Raw genomic sequence first — 26085 nt, forward strand, 5'->3', positions numbered from 1 at the left:
GGAGAAAGATTCAAGAGCTAATAGACACCACACCAGAGGAATTAGCTGAACACAAGTCGATGGAGATGAGTGCTTCCGAACCAGTGCCAAATAATGAGAAAGATGTAGAAGTAGTGCCAGAAAACACATTGACATTAGACAATCTGGAAGAAGGGTTTCAATTATTCAAGACTGATTTTGACTTCTTTTATGACATGGACCCTTCTATTATACAGGCACTGAAACACGCAAATGGTGGAAGAAGGACTGGTACCACATAGAAACATTTTTAGATAAACAAAAAAGAAAAAGTCAGACAGAAATTATGTATTTCCATAAAGTTACACTGAGTGTGCCTTTCTCTCCTGACTCCCCTTCCACCTCCTCTAACTCTTTCTCCCCTGCCACCCCTGAGACAGCAAGACCAACCTCTCCTCTTCCTCCTCCTCCTCAACCTATTCAAAATGAAGACTTTTATATTATCCACTTCCACTTAATGAGTAGTAAATATATTTTCTCTTCCTTATGATTTTCTAGTATTTTCTTTTCTCTAGCTTACTTTATTGAAATAATATAGTATATAATACATATAATGCATAATGTATGCTCATGAACTATTTATGTTATTGGTAAGCCTTCCAGTCAACAGCAGTCTATTAGTAGTTCAGTTTTGGGGGAGTCAAAAGTTATAGGTGGATTTTTGACTGTGCATGGGGTCAGCACCATTATCCCTTGTGTTGTTCAAGGAACAACTGTAAATTCTTGGGCTCAAAATATTAAAAGAAACCACAAAATATAAATTAGTAATTGTTTTATGGAATGTCTTCAAAATGCAGCATTAAGTCAAACTAGAACTCAAACCGTAGTTATATAAAAACATAAGGGTTAAGTCATGAGAACTAAATAATTCATTCTCAAAAACTCCTAAAAGTTATATAAATCACCTCAAAGTTACATTTAACATTGGAAATAGGGATAGCTGAATATGTCTGCTGCCTTATGATATGCTTTCCAAGAGAGGGCATGTCCGGGGCCAAAAGCAACCCACAAACACAGTATCTGGAACCCAGTAGGAACTCACAAATGTTTGTTGAGATGTTCCTGTTTATCTCCAATCTAATTCTGCAAGCATAGCTCAGAGCTTCTTATAGCCCAGCCATACTATGTTATTATATAATAAATATTTCTTCCTTCAAGGAGCTTGCAACATAGTAGTTGGGAAGACAAACTCACATAAGCTGGCTAAAAATGACATTTCTGTTTGAGTTCACTTTATTTTTCATATATTATTTATCCATCCCATGGATAAATAAACTTCCAGTCATGAACACAGCTATTCAAGACACAGCTATTCAGCTCTTCCAATAGGACTACACAGCCCCAGCTTTGCAGGCAAAACTTCCTGAGCAAATTTAATTTTTTGTTTTCATTTTCTACAATGAAATGCAATTGGTGAACACCCTTACATTGCCAGAAGTCCACGGAAACATTTAGTGAAGACCACAGATCTAGGAAGACCTACATTTCTGAATAAGACACTCTTAAAGGTGCTCCATCCTTGTATAAGCTGTCAGTATATCTCTTTTTGTAGTTTGCCACTTGTAATAATAATAAATCTAAATGTACATCTCTGGACACCTCTACTGCAGCACCTGATGAAAATTCTGGTTCCCTGTTCAGGACAACTCTCAATTTCACAATCATCACACTCACCCCCAACTTTTCTACACTCCTGTTAAAACCTAGCCCAAATTCCACTGCCTTCTGGAAGACTTTTCTGAATTTCTCCTCTCCAGCCTCAACAGAAGTGAACTATCTCGCACCCTCTCTGAACTACCCTACTACTTACTGTCTACTTTGAAATTATTCTGCAAGCTTGAATTCTCCCTTGATTATAAGGCCATTTTTGAAAGAGATCAGTCCCATCTTGTTCATTTTTCCCTTCCCCATTGTGTCTTGCGAGTATCCAGCTTTCCATTAACAGCTGCTGAATATACAGACTGAGCTTGTGGGTTTAACTGAAGTGTATATGCATAAGGGAGTATGGAAAGAGGAGTTGGTGCATATCATCATCTTTACAATCAATTTTTCTTGTACTCTACAAGAAGGTATTCCCCACAACCAATTCTTAACATTTTTTGAGGTAGACTTCTCATTTTGATGGTTTGGGTGTTTGTTCCCTTTGGGGTGTTGTTAATGCATTGACATTATCAGTGAAACTAATCTATCATTTGGGCTAAGTAATTGCCAACATCCACACATTCTTAGAGGGAGTTGTATTTTATGGTGAACCACTTCCTTGCTTGACCTGCTTTAATGCATGTGATAGTGATTTCACTAATCTAGTTTGTCAGCACTCTCCAATACTCTGCTGGTCACTAGGGTGTTTTGAAAGCAACTGAAAATAGCCTCTTGCCTACTGCAGGCCTACTCAAATGCCATATCTCCTGTAAAGAGCCCTTTAATCTGGGTCCTTCTCTTCTATAAGGTCTTGGCTACTTTCTCAGCAGCCAAGGTGGGGCAAGATGGGGAAGTTGAAGAGAACTTGTATGGTAGAACTTCATGCAAGAAGCCATGCTGCAAAGATCCTGTCTTCTTAAGAATAATGTCCTAAAATAATTTCCCCTATTTTCCACCTACTACCAGTTCAGTATTTATCAAACTTTTCTCTTTCCCATATAACCTTTCAGATTTTTACATTTTCTATGTATCACCTATCTTTTTTTACTTAATTATTTTCTTCATTTCCTCTTTCTACTTAAGTAAAGCCTCACCTTAGTCCCCCTGCATCCCCCCAAAATTTATAGTGTGGGGGCAGCTGGGGCTTTCTGAGTCCCTCCACTTCTTCCCTCAGATTTCCCCCTCAGATTTTTTCCTGACTCACTATCATGGCCACAGAACCTTGCACACAACAGGGGTTCTGTAAATAGTGGCAGAATTAGTGAATCTGTTGGCATCCCTGAGGAGGCCATCATCAGCTTTCCATTCCACTTTTTGCCAAGTCTAGGCTGCAAAAACCCTGAAACTGGTGGTCTTAGTATTATGACTGGGAACTTATAAGTCTCATTTCATAATAAAATAAAAAGAATTTATCTTCATTTTATTTATGTTGAACTCTGCTAAAAGGTACAAAATGGACCTGTGTGCCTCTTGCCAAATTTACACACACACATACACTCACACATACACACATTTTTAAAAACTGTCACAGCAATTAAAAAAAAAATAAAAACAGAGCCTAAGAAGATCACTAGTAAAGTAGGATGGAGCTGTTCTCCCTCACGGCTCAAATTGTTTGCTTTGGTGACCAACCCGCACTAGTAAACAACCTGAAGTACAAGTTCAGCCTTTTCATGACCCAAATTCATCACTTTAAGACTAAAATTCATGTTCAGATTTGCTGACACTATTTAGACAGCTTATGTAACAACACTCAACTCTGTTGGGTAGATTGGCTAATGGTGATTAACCTCCTTGGTATGGAAGATTTTAGATTAAAGCAGAATTTTAAATTACAATAACTAGCTGATGGAGTTTTGCAGAACAACTTTAAAAATCCCCAAGCCACAAATGTAATATTTGCATTATACACACACTCCTTTCATTCCCTTGAATTGATAACACTTCGCAATCACAGGATTTGGCCTGTGAGAAAATAAACGAGCTTTTCAGCAGTACGAGCTGATGCACAACTTTGTTTACTGATCAGTCATAAAAGTTTTTATGAACTTCATCTCGCACCCACAACACCTTGTAAAGTGACCCTCTCACTATGTGAACACAACGAATGTCTACAGAGGAAAGAACCAAGTATTATGAGGATTAACTACTGGAACGGAATGTGTCTATTAATAGCTCATAGTAGGCACTAAATAATGGCAACCATTGTTATCAAATTCAACAACACTCACCAAACAGAAATGGGGAGGTGGGATGGTAAAGGGGAAGTTTAACTGAGCTTGGAAGGGGTTAATATGCAGGGTTGAGAGAATCTGCCCTTAAGAATCGTTCAAGAAGACAGGGATCCTGCCCAAATGCCATTGCAGTGCCAAGGGTAGGGAGCCTAGCCAAAGCTGAAGTTGGGCATACCCACGCCACTACCTTCAGGCCATCCTTCCATGCACTGGAGTGCTCCAGGTGACACACAGGAGAACCTTGTTTACTGTTCTTGAACCAAGGCTTGAGATCCTTCTGTGGGCAAATGCCTGCACATCACCTCTGTATCATCTGAGTGAAGGACTCTGAGGCCCTGGTATTTGCAATAATCGATCTCATCCTACACTTGTCCTTCCAAGCCAGTGTTTCTAAGAGTGGTCCTGATCTGTGATCACTCCTGGAACATCGGTTAAAAAGTGCAGATCCCAAGGACCCAAGCTAGACTTGTGAATCAGAATTTCTGGAGATGAGGCCCAGGAATTTGTTCAACAAGCTTCCATAGTAGTTCCAGGCATATGGAACTTTTTGAAATTCACTGCTCTCGGAGAAAACCCATGCTTTTTGCATTTTTTTTTTTAATGGAAAAAGGTTGCTAGAGACTTTTAGCTGGAAATATAAGAGAAGATAATAACAACAGTAATAATAATGGGCGGAGTCATGGGGAGGGGTCGTTTGAAGCTCTGTTTGAGAACCTGCTGGCGTTGGTGTTGTTGGCCTGTCTCAGCCACCCTGATGCTCAGGCAGGAACTCCTGAAAAAAAAAAAAAACGTCTGGGCCGCGCCCTATGAGACCATTGAAAGGTCTGGGATGTCCATTGCATCCTTGGGGTCACCTACGCCACAGGAAGTTCTGGACAAGAACTTCCCAACAATCCATAAGCGGACGCCCCGAGGCGCGAAGCACGTTGGCGGCCACAGGAAACTCCGGGCAGCCCAGCCCTCCCGCTACCTTCTGCAACTGCAGTCAGCTCCTAAAAGTGAACGTGGCACAAAAAGATGGGACTTCCGGCCCTGGAAGCCAATGCGCATGTGGCAGTCAACCGGTTACGCAATACTTCCTGTCGCGTGATCCTGAGGACCAATGAAAATGCATAATTGCAGTCCACGTGCCTCGGTTTCCGTTAGCAACCAGAGGCTTCTAAACAACCTACCCTCCTTCCCCGTCTTCTGTGGTCCAACTACCCTCGGCGATCCCAGGCTTGGCGGGGCAGCGCCTGGCCTCTCCCGTTCCTTTAGGCTGCCGGCTGCCGCCTGTCGCCTGTCGCCATGGTGAGTAGCCGACCCTCAGGCGCCGCACCGCGCACAGGAGAGAGCGCGGCCGGGGCTGGAGACACTGAGCGGGTGGGCCCGGAACGATTACGTAGCCTCGTTGGGTCTGGCCGCACCTCAGCCTCCCTGAGAAGGGGAGGCTGCGCCGGGCGCGAGAGGTTCGGTTAACCGCAGCCCAAGCCCTTCTGGGGTAATCCTTGGTGAAGCCTTTTCCCAGCAGCCCAGCTCCGCCGCATCGCTTGGTTTCTCTCGCCTGCCTGGTTGGGGCTGGAGCCAAGGCACAACTCTTAGGTGGCAGGTGAGGAGAGCTAGAGGAAACTGCTGCCGGCCTAAAGTGCACGGCAGGGTTCTTACTCTATTTCAAGAAGCTCCAAGTTTACGCACCCACACACGTTAACACATACGCAGGGTTCTCACTCAGTTTCAGGAAGCTCCAGGTTTACACACACACACACGCGCGCGCGCGCGTTAACCAGAGGAGCAGGGAGAACGAATCCAGCTTTCTGTGTGATTGAAATCCAACTTTCTGATGTGGATGTGACTTTAAGAATCCCAGCACCCCATATTACAGCTGAGGAATTTGGGTGACATTTCCTTTGTTTTGGCTTGCTCAAAAAAGACCATTAATCCCTCCAGCGAATATAGCATGCCATCTTAAATACCAGTCGTACTTAGAAGAGTGCACAGCACTGAAGTGTTCAGGAAAACGGATGAAACAAGGGTTGAGAGCACCACCTGAAGTAGCTACTGAAATACCTCAGCAACCAGAATTTCTGTTTAGTCCACACTGTTCCAAGCGCTGTCTGGGAGCTGAGAAGACACCTGTGAGCCAAACAGATTGCTCCCTCCCCTTCTTGAGTTTAGAGCCTCTCCACTCATTCTCTTGATTTCCCTAAAATATCAGGAGAACACGTTGAAAACAAATCACAAAAAAAATTGGTATCTCTTCCTGTTCTATCTTCTGTCATCCCTTTCCATCAATTAACAACTGAGGCTTTGGAATCAGGCTCAGGTTCTTCATTAGTAAATTGCAGATAATGACTACACAAGACTGTTAATATGATAAGTAAGATAATGCGTATAAAAAGTGCAGTGCCTGTGAAAATATTAAGCATTCAGTATCTGATAGGTATTATTAAACTGTGCTCATTTTTATCATTACAGTTTCCTCCTTGTACTTTTCTTAAATTGTATATGGATTTGTGGGCATGGTTAAGAACAGTGAACCATTTCTGGTACCTTACCCATTTCTTTTCTATCCCCTTCCCCCTAAACACAGATACACAATTTGTGGTACAATTTCAAGACACTAGCTTGGCAATGCTCTGGCAGGATTTCTTGCTATATGTTTTCAGCTCTTTTTATTATTATTTTAACAGAATATTTCTACAACAAAATTCAAACAAATTCTGACTTCCCCACCTGGATACCTCCCATTGTTTCTAACCATTTTAGGACTGATCATCATATCTACCTCTCATTTAGCAGATAGTAAAACTAATGTCATTGGGGTTAAGTGACTTGGTAACAGACTGTTACCAAGGTAGATAGTTGCATAGCTAGACCGAAACCTGGTTTCTAATCCAGTGCTTTGTCTATTATACCACACGTCTACCTATTCCATTTCCTCTCTAATGATTTGACATAGATACATATAGAATATGTGTGGAAGTAAAGGTTTGTGAATAGCCGTTTCCTAGGCTGATGCTGTTTTTCCTTTTGAATTCAGCTGTCTACTTTTACCCCCTTTCTTCATTCCAATCCATTTTAAAGGAACTTTTCTGTCATTTACCCTTCTCAGTTTGAGTAATTTTTCCTTCTTGGTCCTAGGACAGTCTTAACTTTCCTTGAAAAGAGGGAAAGGAATGAACAGATAGGAATTGGCCACCTGCTGGCACAAGGCACTATGCTAGGTGTTGTGCATTATAAGAAATGATTCATGCCCTCATAGAGTTTACAATCTACTTGGAGGAGCAAGACCTGAAAAAAAAGATAATCAATAATACAAGGTAGTAATCAGCCTGTGACGGTACCAAAGAAGTAGCAGAGGTTTTGGAGGAAGGCATACCTATAGAGTTACTGAGGGCATATTGGGAGATGGCACAGAGTAGGTGAAACAGGTTAGGCCATGAAGGGTGGATAGGAATTCAGTGATGTGGTGGAGCATGTGTGTACTGGCTGGTGAGATCCAATTGTATGCATTTCTTCTCACCTCTTCATTCAGTGACATTATATTGGTGGCTTGAAATCAGCCATGATGGAAGTACTTATGCCATGGAAATCAGCAATGCTACAAATCAGGCCCCCCTACCTAGAAAACCTGCTGTTAAATATTTACCATCACACCACTGGGTAGGATTCAGATTCTCGAATAGGAATGGAGAGATACTTTAGGATCAGAGTAACATGAGTGAAAGTCAAGGCAGGAAATTTTAAGTCATGTTTCAGGACTGATGAGCAGACTAGTGTGGCTAAAGTAGAGTGTTCATTTAGTAGAATCCTGGGAAACAGGGTAAGAGAAAGAGTTTGGGAGGTTTTGAGGAGTAAAGAGTGTAAATGTAATACTATAGACAGTGAATAATGATTAAGAATCTGGGCCGGGCGTGGTGGCTCACCTCTGTAATCCCAGCACTTTGGGAGGCCAAGGCAGGTGGATCACGAGGTCAGGAGATCGAGACCATCCTGGCTGACACAGTGGAACCCCGTCTCTACTAAAAATACAAGTAATGAGCCAGGCGTGGTGGTGGGCGCCTGTGGTCCCAGCTACTCGGGAGGCTGAGGCAGGAGAATGGCGTGAACCCGGGAGGCGGAGCTTGCAGTGAGCTGAGATCGCACCACTGCACTCCAGCCTGGGTGACAGAGCGAGACTCCGTCTCTAAAAAAAAAAAAAAGAATCTATATTTATGCTTTGTTTTTAGCAAATTGTGACATCGTTTTGTGATATTTCTAAATTGTGGGATATTCTTGCCCATACTGATGTGTGACTATCAGAGATAATATTGTCTCTAATGTAGGTAGTCAATTATTTTTAGTGTGTAATAGAAATCTGTCTTGTTAGTCACAACTCAGGTGCATATGTGACTGTAACCTGTTATACTTGAGTACCTTACAGATTTCCCTTTCGTTTCCCTTCAACTCTTGCTATCTCCATTCTGTCCTCCAGACCTTAAAGACTTATGCCTCCTAAACTGCTTTGCAAAGCTCATCAGCAGCTTAATTACAAATCCAACTAACATGGCTGATGCCTTGCTCTTAGCTGACTGCTGACCTGCTTTCTTATTTGGGTGGTAGCCCTACCTCCATGGGCTTGCCTCTTAAATATTTGTCAAGCTGTCATCTGGTTTAAAGTACAGACCAATTAGTGGTTCTTTCCAAATCAAATATACTTGTTAAAGCTGTATTTAATGGGGTAAGGGTTAAGCTGCTATAACAGAGTTGCTGTTTTTTGCTATAAGGTTAAGTGGTTTGAAGAATACAGAAGTTTATTTCTCTCTCACTTAACAGCCATCTCACTGCTCATCTCAGTTCAGTGAGAGGGTCAGTGCCTCTCCATGAGGTAGAGACGTGGGTCCCTTTCATCTTGCGGCTCCCCCAGCCTCTAGGGCATTGATGTTGTCTGCATGATTCAGTCAAGTCACCACCTCTTCCAGGTTTCAGAGAAACAGGGAGGGGCAGAGGTACACCCCATATCTTAAGACCAGGTCTTTGGAAGTAGACCACAACATTCATTGCTAAGAAGTAGTCAGCAGTGACTTGATTGCAAGGAGGGCAAGGAAGTGTCATCTAGGTGGGCAGCCATGCAGCCAGGAAGAAGGGAAGAGTAGAATTTGATGGGATCTAGCAGTCTCGACCACAGGATATCTTATGCATTTTCATTGTTGGCTCTTTGATCAGATCTTCAAGACTAACAATTAAATTACCTCTTTCTTTTTCAGGCAGAGTTGGGCCTAAATGAGCACCATCAAAATGAAGTTATTAATTATATGCGTTTTGCTCGTTCAAAGAGAGGCTTGAGACTCAAAACTGTAGATTCCTGCTTCCAAGACCTCAAGGAGAGCAGGTATCAGAGGAGGACTCTAAGCAAACCAAATAGGAACATGGATTCTTTCTGGTAGCCAGTATGGGGGTGCCATAGCAGAGACCAGACAATTTCTGGGATTCATCATGATCAATTATTTGCTAAGAGCAGCTACACTAAGCCTCCTGGATATAGGAAACAAAAGAAGTTGTATTGTGGTGAAAACAATGAATCTATTGTCAGAAATGCATGTGATAATTGTAGGATAATTATAGGATGGCAGAGTTTCAGAAGGAAGTTGCCAAGGGTTTGTGGATTAATGACTGGCTTGTTGTATTAAAGATTCCAGAACTTTAATTACTTGAGTTATTAATTAAATGGTTAGAGCTATAAGACATGGAAATTAGTGAGAAAACACTTCTGTGTTTCATACTGAATAATTAGTAGAGAGGAAAACAGCAGGAAATCATAATGCTGACTAGTATCAAAATTGTTAGTTGATTTCTAGCATGAGAGGATAATGGTTGGATCATAACTGATTTGTAGCAAGAGATGAATGTCAAGTCAGATATAAGTGAAAAAGACCTCCAAGTGAGCTCCAGCTGCCATAAAACCATGAATGTCTCAGTATTAGAGGCCATCAGCCTTAGACCATTCAGTCCATTAAACTCATCTGGTAATCTGGTTTCCTAACCCCCAGCAGATGAAAGCAACAATTTAATTGGCAAGAACATATGTTCTATTAAAGAATATAGAAAGATTATTAATATTTTAATAGGGATTTATATAAAAAAAGTTTTGGTTTTTTGAGAATGACTAAATTCTGCTGGCTAGATGAAGCATTAAAGAATTATAAAACAAATACTATTAACTTGAGTTTAACTATGATAATGCTTTAGTGTAACTGGGTCTTGCTTGATGATGTCTTTTTGGAAGTAGGGAAGAAAATAAAGCTGAGGTTGCAGTAGTTGCTCTTCATCTGCTGAGAATCTGAGGGAGAAGGGACTTTAGAGGGTAGAGGTAGGGAGAGGAGAGGACTGTGTTACTGTGATACTGTCATTGAAACTAGAAGGCACACACAAACTTTTTCAAGGATTCAGCTGTTGCGCATGAATCCTTTGCCCAGCATCATTGCTGAAGATGATTGTGGGGTTTAGTCACCACCAATGTGACCGTAGGCAAGTCATCTCCACTCTTCAAACCTGTGTTCCTATCTGTAAAGTTAGGGGATTGTAGAAGATGGCACCAAAGTTCTCTTCCAACCCAAGCATTCTCTATGTAAGAGTAGTTTTGTGGTTTTTGTTTGTTTTTTTGAGACGGAGTCTCGCTTTGTCACCCAGGCTGGAGTGCGGTGGCATGATGTCGGCTCACTGCAACCTCCACCTTCTGGTTTCAAGCGATCCTCCTGCCTCAGCCTCCTAAGTAGCTAAGATTAAGGCACATGCCACCACACCCAGGTAATTTTTTGTATTTTTAGTAGAGAAGAGTTTTTGCTGTGTTGGCCACATTGGTCTCGAACTCCTGACCTCAAGTGGTCCACCTGCCTCTGCCTCCCAAAGTGCTGGGATTACAGGCATGAGCTACCATGCCTGGCCCTGAGAGTAGATTTCTAATGCTATTGTTGATGATGATATTCATTTTTGTGGAGTGTTCAGTGGAACTTTAAGATAAGCTAGTTTTTATTATTATTATTATTCTTTTGGGTCTCAAGAATGCAAAGAGAAGCAATATATAATTACCATTTATTTCCCATAGACGTTTACTAACCTGTGAATAGTTCATACAGTTATTAAAATGTTAGAGAAATATTAGAAAGAAATGAGACTATGCCTTCCAGGTGACTTTTGAAATTATTAAATGTAATAAGACTGATTTCAGTGGAGTTTGAAATAAGACATTTAATACTAAAAAGTTAAAAAAGTAGATGATGGTTTTGGGAATGTGTTTGAGCATTTACTTGTATTAAAGGATGTGCACAATTTAATCATTTGAATAGATGTCAAAAATTAATTGAGTTTAAATTATTTTCAATGTTTATTAATAAAGAAGATAGTTCCCAGAGAGATTTTCACTGTAATCTTTGAATTTCTTAGATTACATGAATGTGGGTTTCTTAATTTTGTTGTGTTTTGTAGATTTTTCTTGTTGTTTATCTATAAGTTTTGGATCATGGTTGTTTTTCAGGCTGGTGGAGGAGACCTTCACCATAGATGAAGTCTCTGAAGTCCTCAATGGATTACAAGCTGTGGTTCATAGCGAGGTGGAATCTGAGCTCATCAACACTGCCTATACCAATGTGTTACTTCTGCGACAGCTGTTTGCACAAGCTGAGAAGTGGTATCTTAAGCTACAGACAGACATCTCTGAACTTGAAAACCGGTAACAAAATTTGAACTTGCAACTGTGACAATAATGGCCCCAGCATAATCTTAAAAGTTAGTGAACATCTTTGGCTGCATATTTTCTTGGGGCTAGTGTGTGAGGAAATTTGGATAGAGTAACAGCAAAGCATTGAGTCACTGAGTGATCTCTTGGGTACCACTAAGCACCCTTTTAAAAGTTCTCTGTTTCTACTGTTCCTAGGTATTACAAAGGCCATCGAGATTTATGAAATTGCTTTTCAGGCTATCATTAATTATTTCTTACAGCATTTTTGTTAGCTTGGTCAGTATTACCATCAGTCTTTATAGATTGGTCAACTAAGAAATAAAGATTATGAGACAGTTGAAAAGTCAATTCAAATATAATAAATACCATCAATTCAATCCAGTAGCATTGGAAGTTTTCTAAATAATTGAATTTAAAAGTATACATTTATTAACTTTGAAATAGGAAATATAAAATACAAAAAAGCTTGTAATATGGACATCCAAGAGCTCAAATTCAAAAAATATGGTAAAATTGGTGAAGTTGAAACTCATTTTAAGAAAAAGCATGCCAGAAATCAGGAAGGACTGACCGCCAAGCCCCGTGAACTACTCTAAGCACAGTCACAGCACATCAGTTCACATGCAGAGTGTTGAACAACGCTGAGGACAACCTATGAGCTGGGGAGGAAAATCATTGAACTTCTGCCACTGTCAGTAGGTGACTGGTGAGAAAACTGAGAAGGTGGCGCTTTAAGAAGCTTAGAAGCTGACTGCTGTTAACACTCTAAGCTTGTGTATAGTCACTTCTCATTGGCCTTTGCAAATCTTCAGATGGCACACCCCCACTATCTGTCTTTCCTAGGAATTTGTGGTACTCTTTTTCAGTAGATACTATGGACTATTTTCATTTTTCTGAGGCTACTTTATTAAGAATCTTTTTTGAACACCTACTAGCTAACAATACATATTATGTAATAAAAGTCTCCTCATAGCACCTCAAGAATACAAAGTTGACTATAAATTTTCCTCATATTTGTATTAACATTGTAGTTTATTTCTAGCAGTAGATATTGCATACCTAGTAGATGCAAAATGCCAGGTACTGTGGATGATTACATTTGAGTCCGTGTGGTTTAGGTTCTCAGCCATTTGCAACTAACATTTTTGATATGGTGAAGTTTGGTCCACCTTACTCTGTTCTCTCTGGCATGTAATGGGTTGGTACCAGTGATTTTACTCTTCTTGTGTGTGATATAAATCTATTTTAAATGAATAATTTTTATCTTTGCTTTCTTCTTCAAGAGAATTATTAGAACAAGTTGCAGAATTTGAAAAAGCAGAGATTACATCTTCAAACAAAAAGGTAACTTTTTGGTCATTCTAAATCCATATCTTAATAGCCGGTATTTCAAATCCTCAAGTTGCTTAAAGAATTCAGAGATCAAAACTGAGAACTCTTAAGGAAAAGCATTCAATTCAAGAGTAAAATTCAGAAATTGTCTATCATATTTTCAGGCAAAAGAAAAAATGTTTTGGAAGTAACTATGAAAAACTGCTTTTGTCTGTGATGTCTTACACATACACATGATCCCTAAGTTCAGTCTCAATCCCACTCATAAATACTCTACTCAGAAGATTCAGAGCACAGGCTCTAGGGTCAGCCACACCTGGGTATACATCCTGGCTCTGTCACTTCCTGGCTGTGTTACCTTGAGCAGGTTATCTGAGGTAGCTGAGCTTCATTTTACTCATCTGACAAATGGAGACAATACTAGTAGTTATCTACTCTTTCTAAATCATTCTCATTAATTGGAGTGACCACTTACCATTCCACCTCACGGGCACACCGTAAATACTCCATCGTTGGATAAATACTGCTGAGATGAATCTATGTACATACACATGCAAAACACTTTCCAGTTATTCCTTTGGGTCATATTTCTGGCTAAGAAATTTCTGGATCAGAGGGCATGAATTATTTTATTTTTAATATATATTACTAAACTACTGTATTATTTGTGCCAAGTTATTGTTTATCTGTATTATACTTGCCTAGATCTTCATCGACATTATTGTTTTTCACAGAGTCTAAGGTTCATGTAGAAATCACTGTTTCAGCTCCCACAGGCTAAAATTCTAGTTGCTAGATGCTAGGCTCTATATCAGATCTGGCTTTGAGCTCCTTCCGTCCCTCCTTTCTTCCCTCATTTTCCTTCTATCTATATTTTTTTAAAAGATACAGGGAAGATAGGTTTTATTTTTATCTCTAACATGTATTGGGCACTGTAGGACAGGCATATCCTAGGCACTGGGAGTAACAAAGGATGAAACCAACAGAAATCTCCACACCTATGGAACTGACATCCCAGTGGATATGTTTGTATATAGTATCTTCCACTTGCAAAGTGCAAGTGTTCAATGATTATACATGCTTTATTCTGTGGTGATTTCAGTTTGGTTTCTTTATTTTGTTTCAGCCCATCTTAGATGTCACAAAGCCAAAACTTGCTCCACTTAATGAAGGTGGAACAGCAGAACTCCTAAACAAGGTAATATTATTATTTTGAGAAATGGAAAGTCTCTAATTCTGTCCTGTCATTGCCTAGGGTAGAGAAACAGAAGTGGAAGGTTTGATTCAGGTTCTCTGAGGATAATTAGTCTATTACAGTAGTTTTACTTGATGGTACCCCATGGGCCAGAAGAGGGCATACTTAACCTTCTAGAGAGCCTGAAGTAGCTCCTGATCACAACTTTTCAAGGTAAAGTGAAGAGCATGAAATTTTGGACAGCGTTTATTGATGGACATTTAAAGTTTGTGATCTACGGTAACAAGGAGAAGGGTTTTTAAGTTTATAAAAATTATTTATCAATTAGCCAGGTGTGGTGGTACGTGCCTATAGTCACAGCTACTCGGGAGGCTGAGGCAGGAGAATTGCTTGAACCCGGGAGGTAGAGGTTTCAGTGAGCTGAGATCACGCCACTGCACTCCAGCCTGGGTGACAGAGCGAGACTCTATCTCAAAAAAAAAAAAAAAAAAAAATTATTTATCAGCACAGGTTGAGTATCCCTTATCCTTGGGACCAGAAGTGTTTTAGATTTCAGATTTTTGAATATTTGCATTATACAGACCCCAGTTGAGCATCCCAAATCCAAAAATCTGAAATCTGAAATGCTCCAATGAGCATTTTCTTTGAGCATCATGTCAGCAGTCAGAAAGTTTCTGATTTTGAAGCATTTCAGATTTCAGCTATTTTTCATGACCCTTGTATTTTCAACATTATGCTAGATGTTGTTAGAAATAAAAAGCAGCGTAATACCTGTTCCCTTGCCGTCAAAAATGTAATAGTTTGGATTTTTTGTTGTTGTTTGTTGGTTTGTTTTTTTGAGACAGAGTCTCGCTCTGTCGCCCAGGCTGGAGTGTGGTGGTGTGATCTAGGCTCACTGCAAGCTCCACCTCCAGGGTTCACGCCATTCTTCTGCCTCAGCCTCCAAGTAGCACCCGCCACCACGCCCGGCTAATTTTTTGTATTTTTAGTAGAGATGGGGTTTCACTGTGTTAGCCAAGATGGTCTCGATCTCCTGATCTTGTGATCCACCTGCCTCGGCCTCCCAAAGTGCTGGGATTACAGGTGTGAGCCACCGTGCCCGGCCAAAAATGTAATAGTTTTATTGGGAAAGTAGAACTGATGTTCTAGAAATAGAGACCAGAGAATACTGTCCTGTGTGCTACAGGTGTCATACTGGGTAGCAGAGAAGACTTAGTTGTGTGTGGATAAGAGTAGGTGAGAACAGGCGCTTGGGTAAGGGGGTACCTAAGCTGGGCCTTGAAGGATGAAGACCAATTAAATTGTAGAGGAAAGAGAAGTGAGTGTGTTGGGCAGGAGAACAGAACAGGCAGTGGTCAGACAGGAGGCGGCATGACTTGAAACAGAGTGCAGTGCTCTCTGACTGGGCTGATGTGTTTGTTGGAGTCTAGTGAAAAATAACACAGGTGATTCGAATGTTAGAGCTGTATAAGAGCAAAAGTGTTTGGCCTCACCTCAGTCAGAAGCATCTGTGGGCTTGAGCATGGTACTGAAGTGAAGGAGTTCTCAGGATAAGGGGCAACAGTGTGCAGTGTAGGCTGAGAATAGACCCAGGATTTGCAGGACCAGCTAGGAGAGAGATGGCAGGGAAGGGGGTCTTTGGAAAAAAACTTGAAAACAGAGGACTGAAAGAGGAAAGATGTGTCTGAGAAACTGAAAGAAAAGAAACTAGATGTCTTAGAGCCAAAGCTGACTCACAGATACTGAGGCCGATAGGCTGGATGAAATTGGGATATTACCAAAATATCAGTAGTGCATTTTTGAGCTATTATGTAATTTAAATTTAAAAATTAGATTTTTAAATGAAACAAGTAATAATTTCAAATATTAAAATATTTTGGTTAATATAATAAAACTTGAATTTACTCACAAAGGAAATTTTAAGACTTCAAGAAGAGAATGAGAAATTGAAGTCAAGGTTGAAGACCGTTGAAATACAGGTAACTGAGAAATGTTTTGACACAATTATTGAACTGCCTACAGATTAAATACTGAAAGTGTTTTGTTTAAACTTCACTATAGGCTACAAATGCACTGGATGAAAAGTCAAAACTAGAAAAAGCACTGCAAGATTTACAGCTTGATCAAGGAAATCAAAAGGTGAAACAAGTTTTAGCTACCTTTTTCACATTTTCTAAGTAGAATGAAGTTATAAACTTAAAATTAAGTCTTAGTTACTGCTCACTGTACCCTACCCCTGCTACTCCCTGAGACGAATGCCTCTATTGTCATGTGTTGGGACATCCTTGCCCCCAAAAGGCCTGGTGAGAACCAGTGGCCTTCCCTCTGTCCATCCTCCAGGGCAGAGGGGACAGTACATAGCTCACACACCTGCAGTTTCCCTGGCATGCAAGATATTCTCACATTTATTTTTTAAGTTTTTCTACAATTTTCCTGGTATGCAAGATATTCTCACTTTTTTTTTTTTTTTAAGTTTCCCCTCTCACTTTGACATCCAGTTACAGTGGAGGGGAAAGAAAATGAAGAAAAGAAAAGTTTTTAATTGGTTTATATTTGGGTTTTATTATGCCGAACATTACTTAAGTTTGCCTCTGATGAGTGTGACAAAATGATTATGAATCTGCAGATGGATCTGTACCCACCCGCACCGGAGAGTACAATGAAATCCAGTGTTGTAGTTCTTCATGCTTGTCTGAATGTAATGACTGAATGTCACTCTGCCTGCGGGAAGTCATTGTATGTACAGTCTGTCTCCTGTGGACTTTCTGTTGAGTGTGCATGCTGCAGTATGATTTCCTGTGAGCAGGACCATTTGGGTAGATATTCAGTACAGCATTGGCTTTTCTAGTGGTCGTACTCTCATTGCAAATCTCTGGTAAACAATCCCAAAATCTGATTCACTGGGCTTTTGCTAATCTTTTCTCTATGAAAAATTTCAAACATACACAAAAGTAGAGAGAATAGTATAATGAACCCCCATGCACTCTTCACTCTATTTAGCAGTTACCAATGCATGGCCAGTCTGGTTTCATTTGTACCTCTACTTTCTTCTTCCCACCCGCCATGTTTTTTTGAAGCAAATCTCAGGCATTGAACCATTTTATCTGTAGATATTTTTAAAATAGGAGGATACTTCTTATATAGCTAATGATTTTCAACCATTATATGCCAATGACAATAGATTTATAAAAACACGAATGTTCCAGAACAGCTTTATAATTTCTCCTAAGTCAAACAATTGCAAACACATTTGGATGATGAATTTGTTTAAAAGCTTTTTGGGTCTTTGCTCCAATTTTACTTTAAGATTTTGGACACAAGAACAACCAGTGAATAGGTGCTTTTATTAGTTGCAATGAAATAAAATCTTTTTTTCAAAGACCAGATTTCAAAAATGAGGAAAGATTTTTTTTTCTTCTGTTGAAAGTTTTTTTTTTTTTTTTTTTTTTTTTTTTTTTTTTTTTTGAGACAGGGCCTTATTCTGTTGCCCAGGCTGGAGTGTGGTGGTGCAACCACGACTCACTACAACCTTGACCTCACCAGCTCAAGCGATCCTCCTACCTCAGCCTGCCAAGTGGTTGGGACCACAGGCATGTGCCACCATGCCTGGCTAATTTTTTATATTTTTTGTAGAGATGGGGTCTTGCTTTGTTGCCCAGGCTGGTCTCAATTTCCTGGGCTTAAGCAGTCCTCCTCCCTTGGCCTCCTAAAGTATTGGAATTACAGACGTGAGCCACTGCTCCCGGCCGAAAGTACTAAGTATTTCTTCATCTACATACTAACCAATTGTAGACCATTTTACTGTCTTATCAATACAAATGTTTTTTCTGTCATTAATCTTATCTAGTCAAAAACAAGATCCAGGAAGAGAGAAGATCCAGTGCCTGTCTTATGCTATAGTTGTCAAAGTATGCAAAAATGTACATATCTCATGAATATAAAAAACTTAAAATCTTAAAAATTTAGAAAACCATGTAATCAGTAATTGTGCTCTTGTATTATTTCCTTGTAAATAATGACTAAAACATATGTCTATTAAGTTTTTGGTATAAATTATATTACTTTTATCATTTTTTCTATCATTTTGAAGAATTCAAACTTCTTTGAGGATTTTTTTAAATTTGGCTTTTCAAAATGAAACCTGTTTGCCATCTCAACCCTGGTACACACATCTTGAACAGAAATACCAGCAGTTCACAAATCATATTTTATGTATTTGGAATTCAGTGGCTAGTGAGTGTCGGCTGTGTGCAAGACACCACGTACCCAGGGCTGACAATGGACTGGCCTGCTGGTGACTCTGAAGGGGCTGGCACTTACCTAGGCTGGCAAGGGAGGCTGGCATGCACACACCACATACATCATTTTTTTCATCTCCTGTGATGTTGAATCACCATTCTAAAACAGATATTTTTAGAATATCAACATGAAATTACATACATGCATTTATTTTTCATAGGATTTTATAAAGGCCCAAGACTTGAGTAACTTGGAAAACACTGTCGCTGCTTTAAAGAGTGAGTTTCAGAAGACACTTAATGACAAGACAGAAAACCAGAAGTCACTGGAGGAGAATCTGGCAACAGCCAAGCACGATCTACTCAGGGTTCAGGAGCAGCTGCACATGGCTGAAAAGGTCAGAAGACCATGTTTAAGGGATTTGTCTGTTAATATATGATTAATGCACACAGTATAGAGGAATACATGTGGCTAAGATAAACGTTGGACAGCTGCAAATTCGGATTATTTTTTCTCAAGGTATTAGCCAATATGTTCTAAAGATTAATCATTTCCAGGCACTGATATTCTTCCATCTTTGGTACTAAAATATCTGTGATAATAAGACATCTCCTCTCCCTCTATGGTGTAGTGAAATGCTCCTCTGTCGGTGGCTTGAATCCTGCCCTACATCCCACCATGTTGCTCTTCTGCTCCTTCTTCCCACAGCCTGCAGAGGGATGAGGGACTGGTTTTTTTAAGGACTTCTATACTTTCGTCATAATTTATATAAAATATGTAGAGAGCTAGATTCTTCACTTTGGGGATTAGACTCTTAAGAATATGGGAGTTGAGGCCGGGTGCAGTGGCTTGTGCCTGTAATCCCAGCACTTTGGGAGGCCAAGATGGGAGGATTGCTTGAGCCCAGGAATTCAAGACCAGCCTGGCCAACATAGCAAGACCCCCATCTCTATAAAAAAATTAAAATTTTTTTCATATAAAAAAATGGGAAAAAAGAATATGGGAGCTAAAATTTAACTAAATTAAAAATGCTTTTGCTTAAAATACACTACTTTGGGACTTGGGAAAAAAGTGTGCTTATTTTACTGGAAAATTAGTTTAATATTTCAAATAGATTTATCATATCCAGGGCTTGGGTTATTTACCAACACTGTACTTGGGAAAATGTTACTATTTTATGTCTTCTCATTTGAAAGAATATATTTTTAAAGTTTGGATAGTCTTAGTTTTATATAAATGTGTCCTTTAAGGAAATTAGAAAATCATTAGCAAAATATTAGTAAAATTCGAGCAAAAAAAACTACATATTTTTATCACATTTGTTATCTCTTTCCTTAACTATTTTTTTAGTAATGGGCTGACATTTTTTTACTAAGCAGGAATTAGAAAAGAAATTTCAGCAAACAGCAGCTTATCGAAACATGAAAGAGATTCTTACCAAGAAGAATGACCAAATCAAAGATCTGAGGAAAAGACTGGCACAGTAAGCCACACTGATCCCACCTTTGGATTTCTCTCTCTGGATTGATGTTTGTTCTCTGTTAAATCTAAGCTTGTTCCAGAGAGGTCAAGCCGGTGGTAGTTGCTGGATCATTTAGTCCAGAAGCCTTCATTTGAGGAAAGTGGAGGAGCTCTGGCCTGACCTTATCTATAATGCCCACCAGGGCTTCTTTTTAGGTGCATCTAGGCCTTTAGACTCACACAGGCCTACAGTAAGCTGCTCTTGGCAATGGATTCACTTAGCAGGATGTCAGACAGGAAACACAGCAAGCTCGCAGGGCAGCATTAGGTAGTTCTCTTCTCCTCAGTGGTATACTCTAAGCAGTCCAAGAACTAGTCTTACTGTTCCCCTAAGTGACAGTTTAAGTTGGAGAGAATGAGATTCATGCAGATGGGTGTCATAGCCATCTGCTTAGAAGTCCATGTTCTACATAGGATTAGTATCTCTCTTAGCAGTCACATGATACCCAGTTAAGGGTATGTCCAGTTAAAAGAACTCATCGCACAGGGGGAAACGTAAAGTGGTGGCTCCCACCATGTATTTATAGTTCATTCATAGTCCTCCAGGTCCAGATGTGGTCATCAGATGTTTTGCCTGGAAACTGAGTTGACATTTTACCTTTATCAGAGTTCCAGGGGAGCAGAGCTAGAAAGGGAATTCAAGGTGAGATTTGTCCTTAGAGAAGTAGATTTGCTAGCCCTTTACTCATATAGTTGTATCAACTATTCTTGTCGATATGATGATTGAGGTAATTATACAAAGTTATCACAGGTCTAAATGCCAAATACAGTCTTAGCAGTGATCTGGCCTATCCTCCTACCTGATGTAAAAATCCTCTCTGAGTCACCATCAAAACAAAGTTGAATGTGTCCGACTTCTACCATAACAGTAATTTGAAGTGAGAAATATAGTGCCACTGCTTCAAGTAAACTTATTTGGTAATAACAACAACAAAAGCTATCCTGACATTGTGTTCTTAATTTATATCTCCAGATATGAACCTGAAGATTAAAACTGAAGATTTCATCGGGAAGCTACAACATGCAAACATACAAGCAGTCTCACCTCAGGCATGTATTTTGAAGCATTTTGTCATATTCCCTCTCCTTATTTTTCTAATATTTAGACTTTGAATATTTAGAACTAGAGTTCCTATTTTCAGCTAGTTGAAAACAGAGAAAACCTAGTGATTCTGTCTGGTCATCCCACACACCTCTCTACTGAGTGCTCCAGAGTCTTAGCTCACATGCACTGAGAATTCTTTACAGCAAAGAAGAGATTTTTAGAGTGGGAAGAAGAGGCTTATCCTTCTGCATTAGTATAAAGAGTCTGTATTTTTAATAAATGTTAAAGAAGCTAACAATGTTTGTACTTATGCATTCCCCATGGGTAAAAATAGATAATAGCATTATTAAAGATAGTTATTACCAAAAAAGAGAGTTATTACAAATAAATATCTCTTTATTTTTAAAAATGAAATCTTAATTCATTTACTCTATTTGATGATAAACTATGAATTCATTGAAAATGTGAATTCTATTATGAGTAGCCTTTTTACCAATTATAAGGAAAATTTACAGCAGTGAACATGAACATTCACTTAGCTTCCTCAGTCTCTCCATCTTAAAGACCATTTATCAGAGGAGGTTCAGCATTTTTTGCAGCATAACTTTTCGTGAGTCTGTATTACTAATGGATAAGTCAAATCCATCCTGCACTTCTACAGTTTAGAAAGTATCTGGACTCAGAATAAATGTAATATTTATACTCGTTTCCAGAATGTTATTTTACATTTTATGTTAAATAAGAACACTTTTTAAAAGACTTACATTCAACATAAAATCAGCTATCAGACTTCAGATTAGACTTTATTTATGTGAGTCTATAATAATTGTATTTTCAAGAGGTTTTCACTATATTTTTATTGGCCTGGTTTTCTCAGACGATTTTGGACAAATCATTAGAAACTGGGCATCATATCCACAGTTATGTAAGGCAGTGATATACTATAAGGATAAACAAAGTCAAGTCCATAAAGCAATAATCCCTCAGAAGGAAAGTCCTTGCTTTTCACATATTAATATTTAGTAATTTTTCCTGCTTCTAAAAGTAAGAGTATCACACCCTAAATGAACACTGTCTACTAAGAGCCATCATTCCACTTCCACAAATGAAGATTTTATTCCAAGAAACAAGTTTACTGATTGGAGCATAGGGCTTGTTGTTATTTTTATTCAAGCTTTTAGTAATAGCCTTGAATTTATTATTTTTCTTATAGGCTTTTTGTTAAAATAGTGAAGGAACAAATGTTAAAGGGTAAGATAATTTCCCTGCAAAAGGACACAGAAGGCAGTCTTAAGAAGATGAATGGATTAGAGAAGGGAGAGAATAAAATGCAATAACAAGCCAGCATTTACTATGTATTTTCTCCTCACCTGTCTCTCCGTATTTAGGTCACTTACCAGTTTCTGTGCCCTTTTGGAGCTTTTGTTGAGGGCTTCATTCTCACCCTGTATTTCTTTAGCCCTAAATTGACACTCTCTCCAAAAATCCATTCCATTGTCTGTGGACCAAGATGTTCTATATAATTCAGAAGCAGAACTCTTGGCTAAAGGGCTAGTGTGGCCTTCAGAAACCATTCAATTATTTTCTTCCTACACTTTTGTCAGTTTGATACCAGTGAGGAAAAAACGTATGTTGATAAGAAACCTATATTACTAGGTAGAATTTGTACTTGTTTTCTTGGTAGCAGTTTTGAAATATTCTGTACAGTATCTTCCTATTATTTAATAATAAGTTCAAAAATATTTCGAAAACCTTAAAACCAACTATGCCAAGCATTAAGATAAACAAATATGATGTTCTTTGGCGTAAATCAACGTGATGATTCTTTCACATGTAAACACATTTTAGTGTTTCTGGTGTGTCATTTTTGTTGTTGTTGTTGTTGTTATTTACTCTATACCCTTTAGCAAAATACAGTTTTAAATTTTCATTGTTTTTAGTAGTTTCCCAACTTTAAGATTTATCTAATTTAACTGAGAAAGAAAGCCTTTTTCATATATATATTGGATTTCTAAGGATGTTGGTTTGAGCCTTGATTAGACTTTTGATGTACTAAGCCAGACAGGCAGTCTGTACATTGGTGATCATCACAATGCAGCTTTGGTTTAATTTAATTCAGGCCTGCTGCTGAGTTATGCACAGACTTTTTGTTGACTAAAATAAAATATAAAGGGTTTTCTTCTGTTTGACATTTGTGTTCATTTTTTCTCTTTATGTATTACATTTTAACCTATATTAAATAAATGTTTAAATGATAATTTGCTTATGTCTTATAAAACTCAGCATAAGAAAAATACTGCCCTACCTTGACTGTGTAATCTTATTTGATAAAGCCTTTGCTATTCATTATTTCCATTCTGATTAACTGAAAGAGATTTATAGAGATGCTCAAATTTTAAGCCCTTGGTGCTTTTAGATATATATTGGTTGCAAAAGTTTGGCATTAATGATTTCCCTCTGCTTATGTGTAAATACCTATGTTCCAAAGCTTTGCCACTAGATATTCAAATCATAAATTGTCATGTAAGCCAGTCTTCCAGAAAGAAAAGCTATTTCAGCAAAATGATTATTTCACGTTTAGACAAAACAGTAGTATTTAGACAACAATATTTTGACAAAACCATTTTCAAAACTGCTTAGGAAAAAGGGGAAATATTATACTTAAAGGTAATGACCTCTATCTTGAATAGAGGTGAGTGGGTTGGTGACAACTGGTTTGGAGGCTTTTGTGGGGGGCTGTGGTGTCTTTTGCATTGTGTCATCAGCTCCTTCATCAAGTAAGCATGTCGCTGTTATTGCCTATTGTAAAACATGAATTGATGTGAAGAGTAGTCAATCTCTTACATTATATGAAGTATAACTTCCTCTCTTTTTTGCCTATAATACATCCTTTAACTTTTACAGATTAAAAAACCACCGTTAGACAAAGCAAAATGGAACTTGGAAAATCCTTTATAGTTTTGTAAAATAGCAATGGGCTTACTGTCAAATTAACTAACAGCTTATTAAATGGATTTTCATGAACACTTGGAAAAGAAACATAACCACCAGGAGCCAGCATGGATCTCCCTAGTAAGAAATCAGGTATGGCAGGGCCAGTTGTGGTGTCTCATGACTATAATTACAATGCTTTGGGAGTTCCAGGCAGGGGGATCGCTTGAGGCCAGTAGGTCAAAACCAGCCTGGCCAATATCGCAAGACCCCATCTCTACAAAAAATTTAAAAATTAGCTGCGCATAGTGGCATGTAATCACATCATATGGCAGACTAAACTCGTTTGTCTTTTTTTTTTTTTTTTTGAGACGGAGTCTCACTCTGTTGCCCAGGCTTGAGTGCAGTAGCGTGATCTCGGCTCACTACAAGCTTCACCTCCCAGGTTCAAGCCATTCTCCTGCGTCAGCCTCCCGAGCAGCTGGGACTACAGGTGCCCGCCACCACGCCTGGCTAATTTTTTTGTATTTTTAGTAGAGACGGGGTTTCACCATGTTAGCCAGGATGGTCTCGATCTCCTGACCTCGTGATCCGCCCACCTCGGCCTCCCAAAGTGCTGGGATGACAGGCATGAGCCACCGCGCCCGGCCTCATTTGTCTTTTTAAAAGCATGAGAGGTACAGTATGTCAGAATTTCAGCAAGGTGCTTGACAAAGACCTCATGATAGTCTCGTTGAAAAGAGTCTTAGGTGGGTTTTCCCAAATGTAGACTATAGGATAAGGATTTGGGTGCAGGTAGTTTATTCGGGAAGTGATTTCAGGAAATCCTGCGGAAGACTGAGGAACTGAGACAGATCGAAAGAGTTACCACTATGGCAACAGGGATCCAATCCTGCTGGGGACCCTCTGAGACATGGTACAGAAAACATCTCTGAATTATTACACTGAAGGACAAGGTAGCTGGGAATATTATCCACCACTTTCCATCCCTCACTGGTTGAGGTTGGAAATCTGAGGTATTAATTCCTTGCCATATCCAGCCTGCCTGGATGTGGACCAAATTCCAGAGAATGCTCTCAGGCAAAGAGACTCCTCCAGAAGCCAAGCATGGGAACTGTCTGCTTGCAAACGTGGAAGTAGATGGGGAGTGACTGTTAATGGGTCCTGCATTTCATTTTGAGGGGATGAAATGTTCTGGAATTAGATAGTTGTAATAGTTGTACAACTTTGTGACTATACTAAAAATCACTGAATTGTATACTTTAAAATGATAAATTTTATATGAGAGTTATATCTCAATTAAAAAAAAAGAAAACCTCTGGGAATAAATGAAGGGGATATGTTGAAGTAATCACCAGCATCTCCAGCCATCCACTCTGCTCTACTGTACCACCTGGTGTCCCATGTTAAGTTCACTTTCTCTCGAGGATAATGGCTGGTCACAATATTTTTAAAACAATGAATACAAAAAGGAAAACATCAACGAAAAGATTAGTGGGACAGGCTATAGTCCTCTCTGTTGCGTATTGGTACTGAAGCCATAATTAACATTTATCATCTCCCTCTTCTACTTATTCTAGATTCCCCTCACCCTCAACCCGCACTTTTGCTGGTCAGCATGGCTGGCCTCATGAGATGACCTAGACTTTCCTTTCTTAGATGTCTGAGCCCCTGATCATTTTGCCCCTGTCCTGCTGTATTTGTGAAATTTCCCATTTATTGTTACCCCCACATATCACCAAGAGGTACCCCTACACTACAGCCTGAACCATAGAGAGGTACAAAGCCCTCCTGACTGTGTACTCAAAACTTGCAGCCTTCTGAGTGACCCAAGAAATGGTCAGAGCAATATTCCTAAGTGTTGTACATGCTGACTTCAGAATCCAGATAATACTACCTAGTGCTTGCCTCTCTTAGTAGTAGAAGGTACAAAATGCAATAACTGGCTCTTGACTTGGCAGGATGTCCCAGTATTCCCTAGATTGTTGGACCTCTGACCTCTGAATCTTTGTAGGAATTACCTCCTTCTCTCTGGTGCATGTGTCATAAGGAACACTCAGATTATTTGCCAGTTCATTCCTGTTCACCAGGTCCAGTTAACATTTTGTCATCAAAGTATTGGACCAGGATGATGTTCTACAGAATGTCATGATGATCAAGGACTTCTTTGGACTGTTTTGTAACAGAGCAGGAGGGTTTATATGCTCCTGGAGCAAAACTGTGAATGTACACT

The 26085-nt window shown here is 39.3% G+C and overlaps 1 protein-coding gene across 3 annotated transcripts; it reads left to right on the forward strand.

The window, feature by feature from the left end:
• The first annotated feature begins 2741 nt into the window (after positions 1 to 2741).
• LZTFL1 (leucine zipper transcription factor like 1) lies at positions 2742 to 23179 on the forward strand. Of its 3 annotated transcripts, NM_001133863.2 has the most exon segments (10): positions 5028 to 5183; positions 9119 to 9243; positions 11386 to 11580; positions 12873 to 12933; positions 14048 to 14119; positions 16030 to 16095; positions 16178 to 16255; positions 18576 to 18752; positions 19735 to 19838; positions 20850 to 23179. In NM_001133863.2, coding segments are annotated over 10 exon segments (900 nt in total). In that variant the 5' UTR covers positions 5028 to 5180; the 3' UTR covers positions 20869 to 23179.
• Positions 23180 to 26085: the final 2906 nt, after the last annotated feature.

Source organism: Pongo abelii, chromosome 2 (genome assembly GCF_028885655.2).
Source record: "Pongo abelii isolate AG06213 chromosome 2, NHGRI_mPonAbe1-v2.0_pri, whole genome shotgun sequence".
Taxonomy (NCBI): Eukaryota; Metazoa; Chordata; class Mammalia; order Primates; family Hominidae; genus Pongo; species Pongo abelii.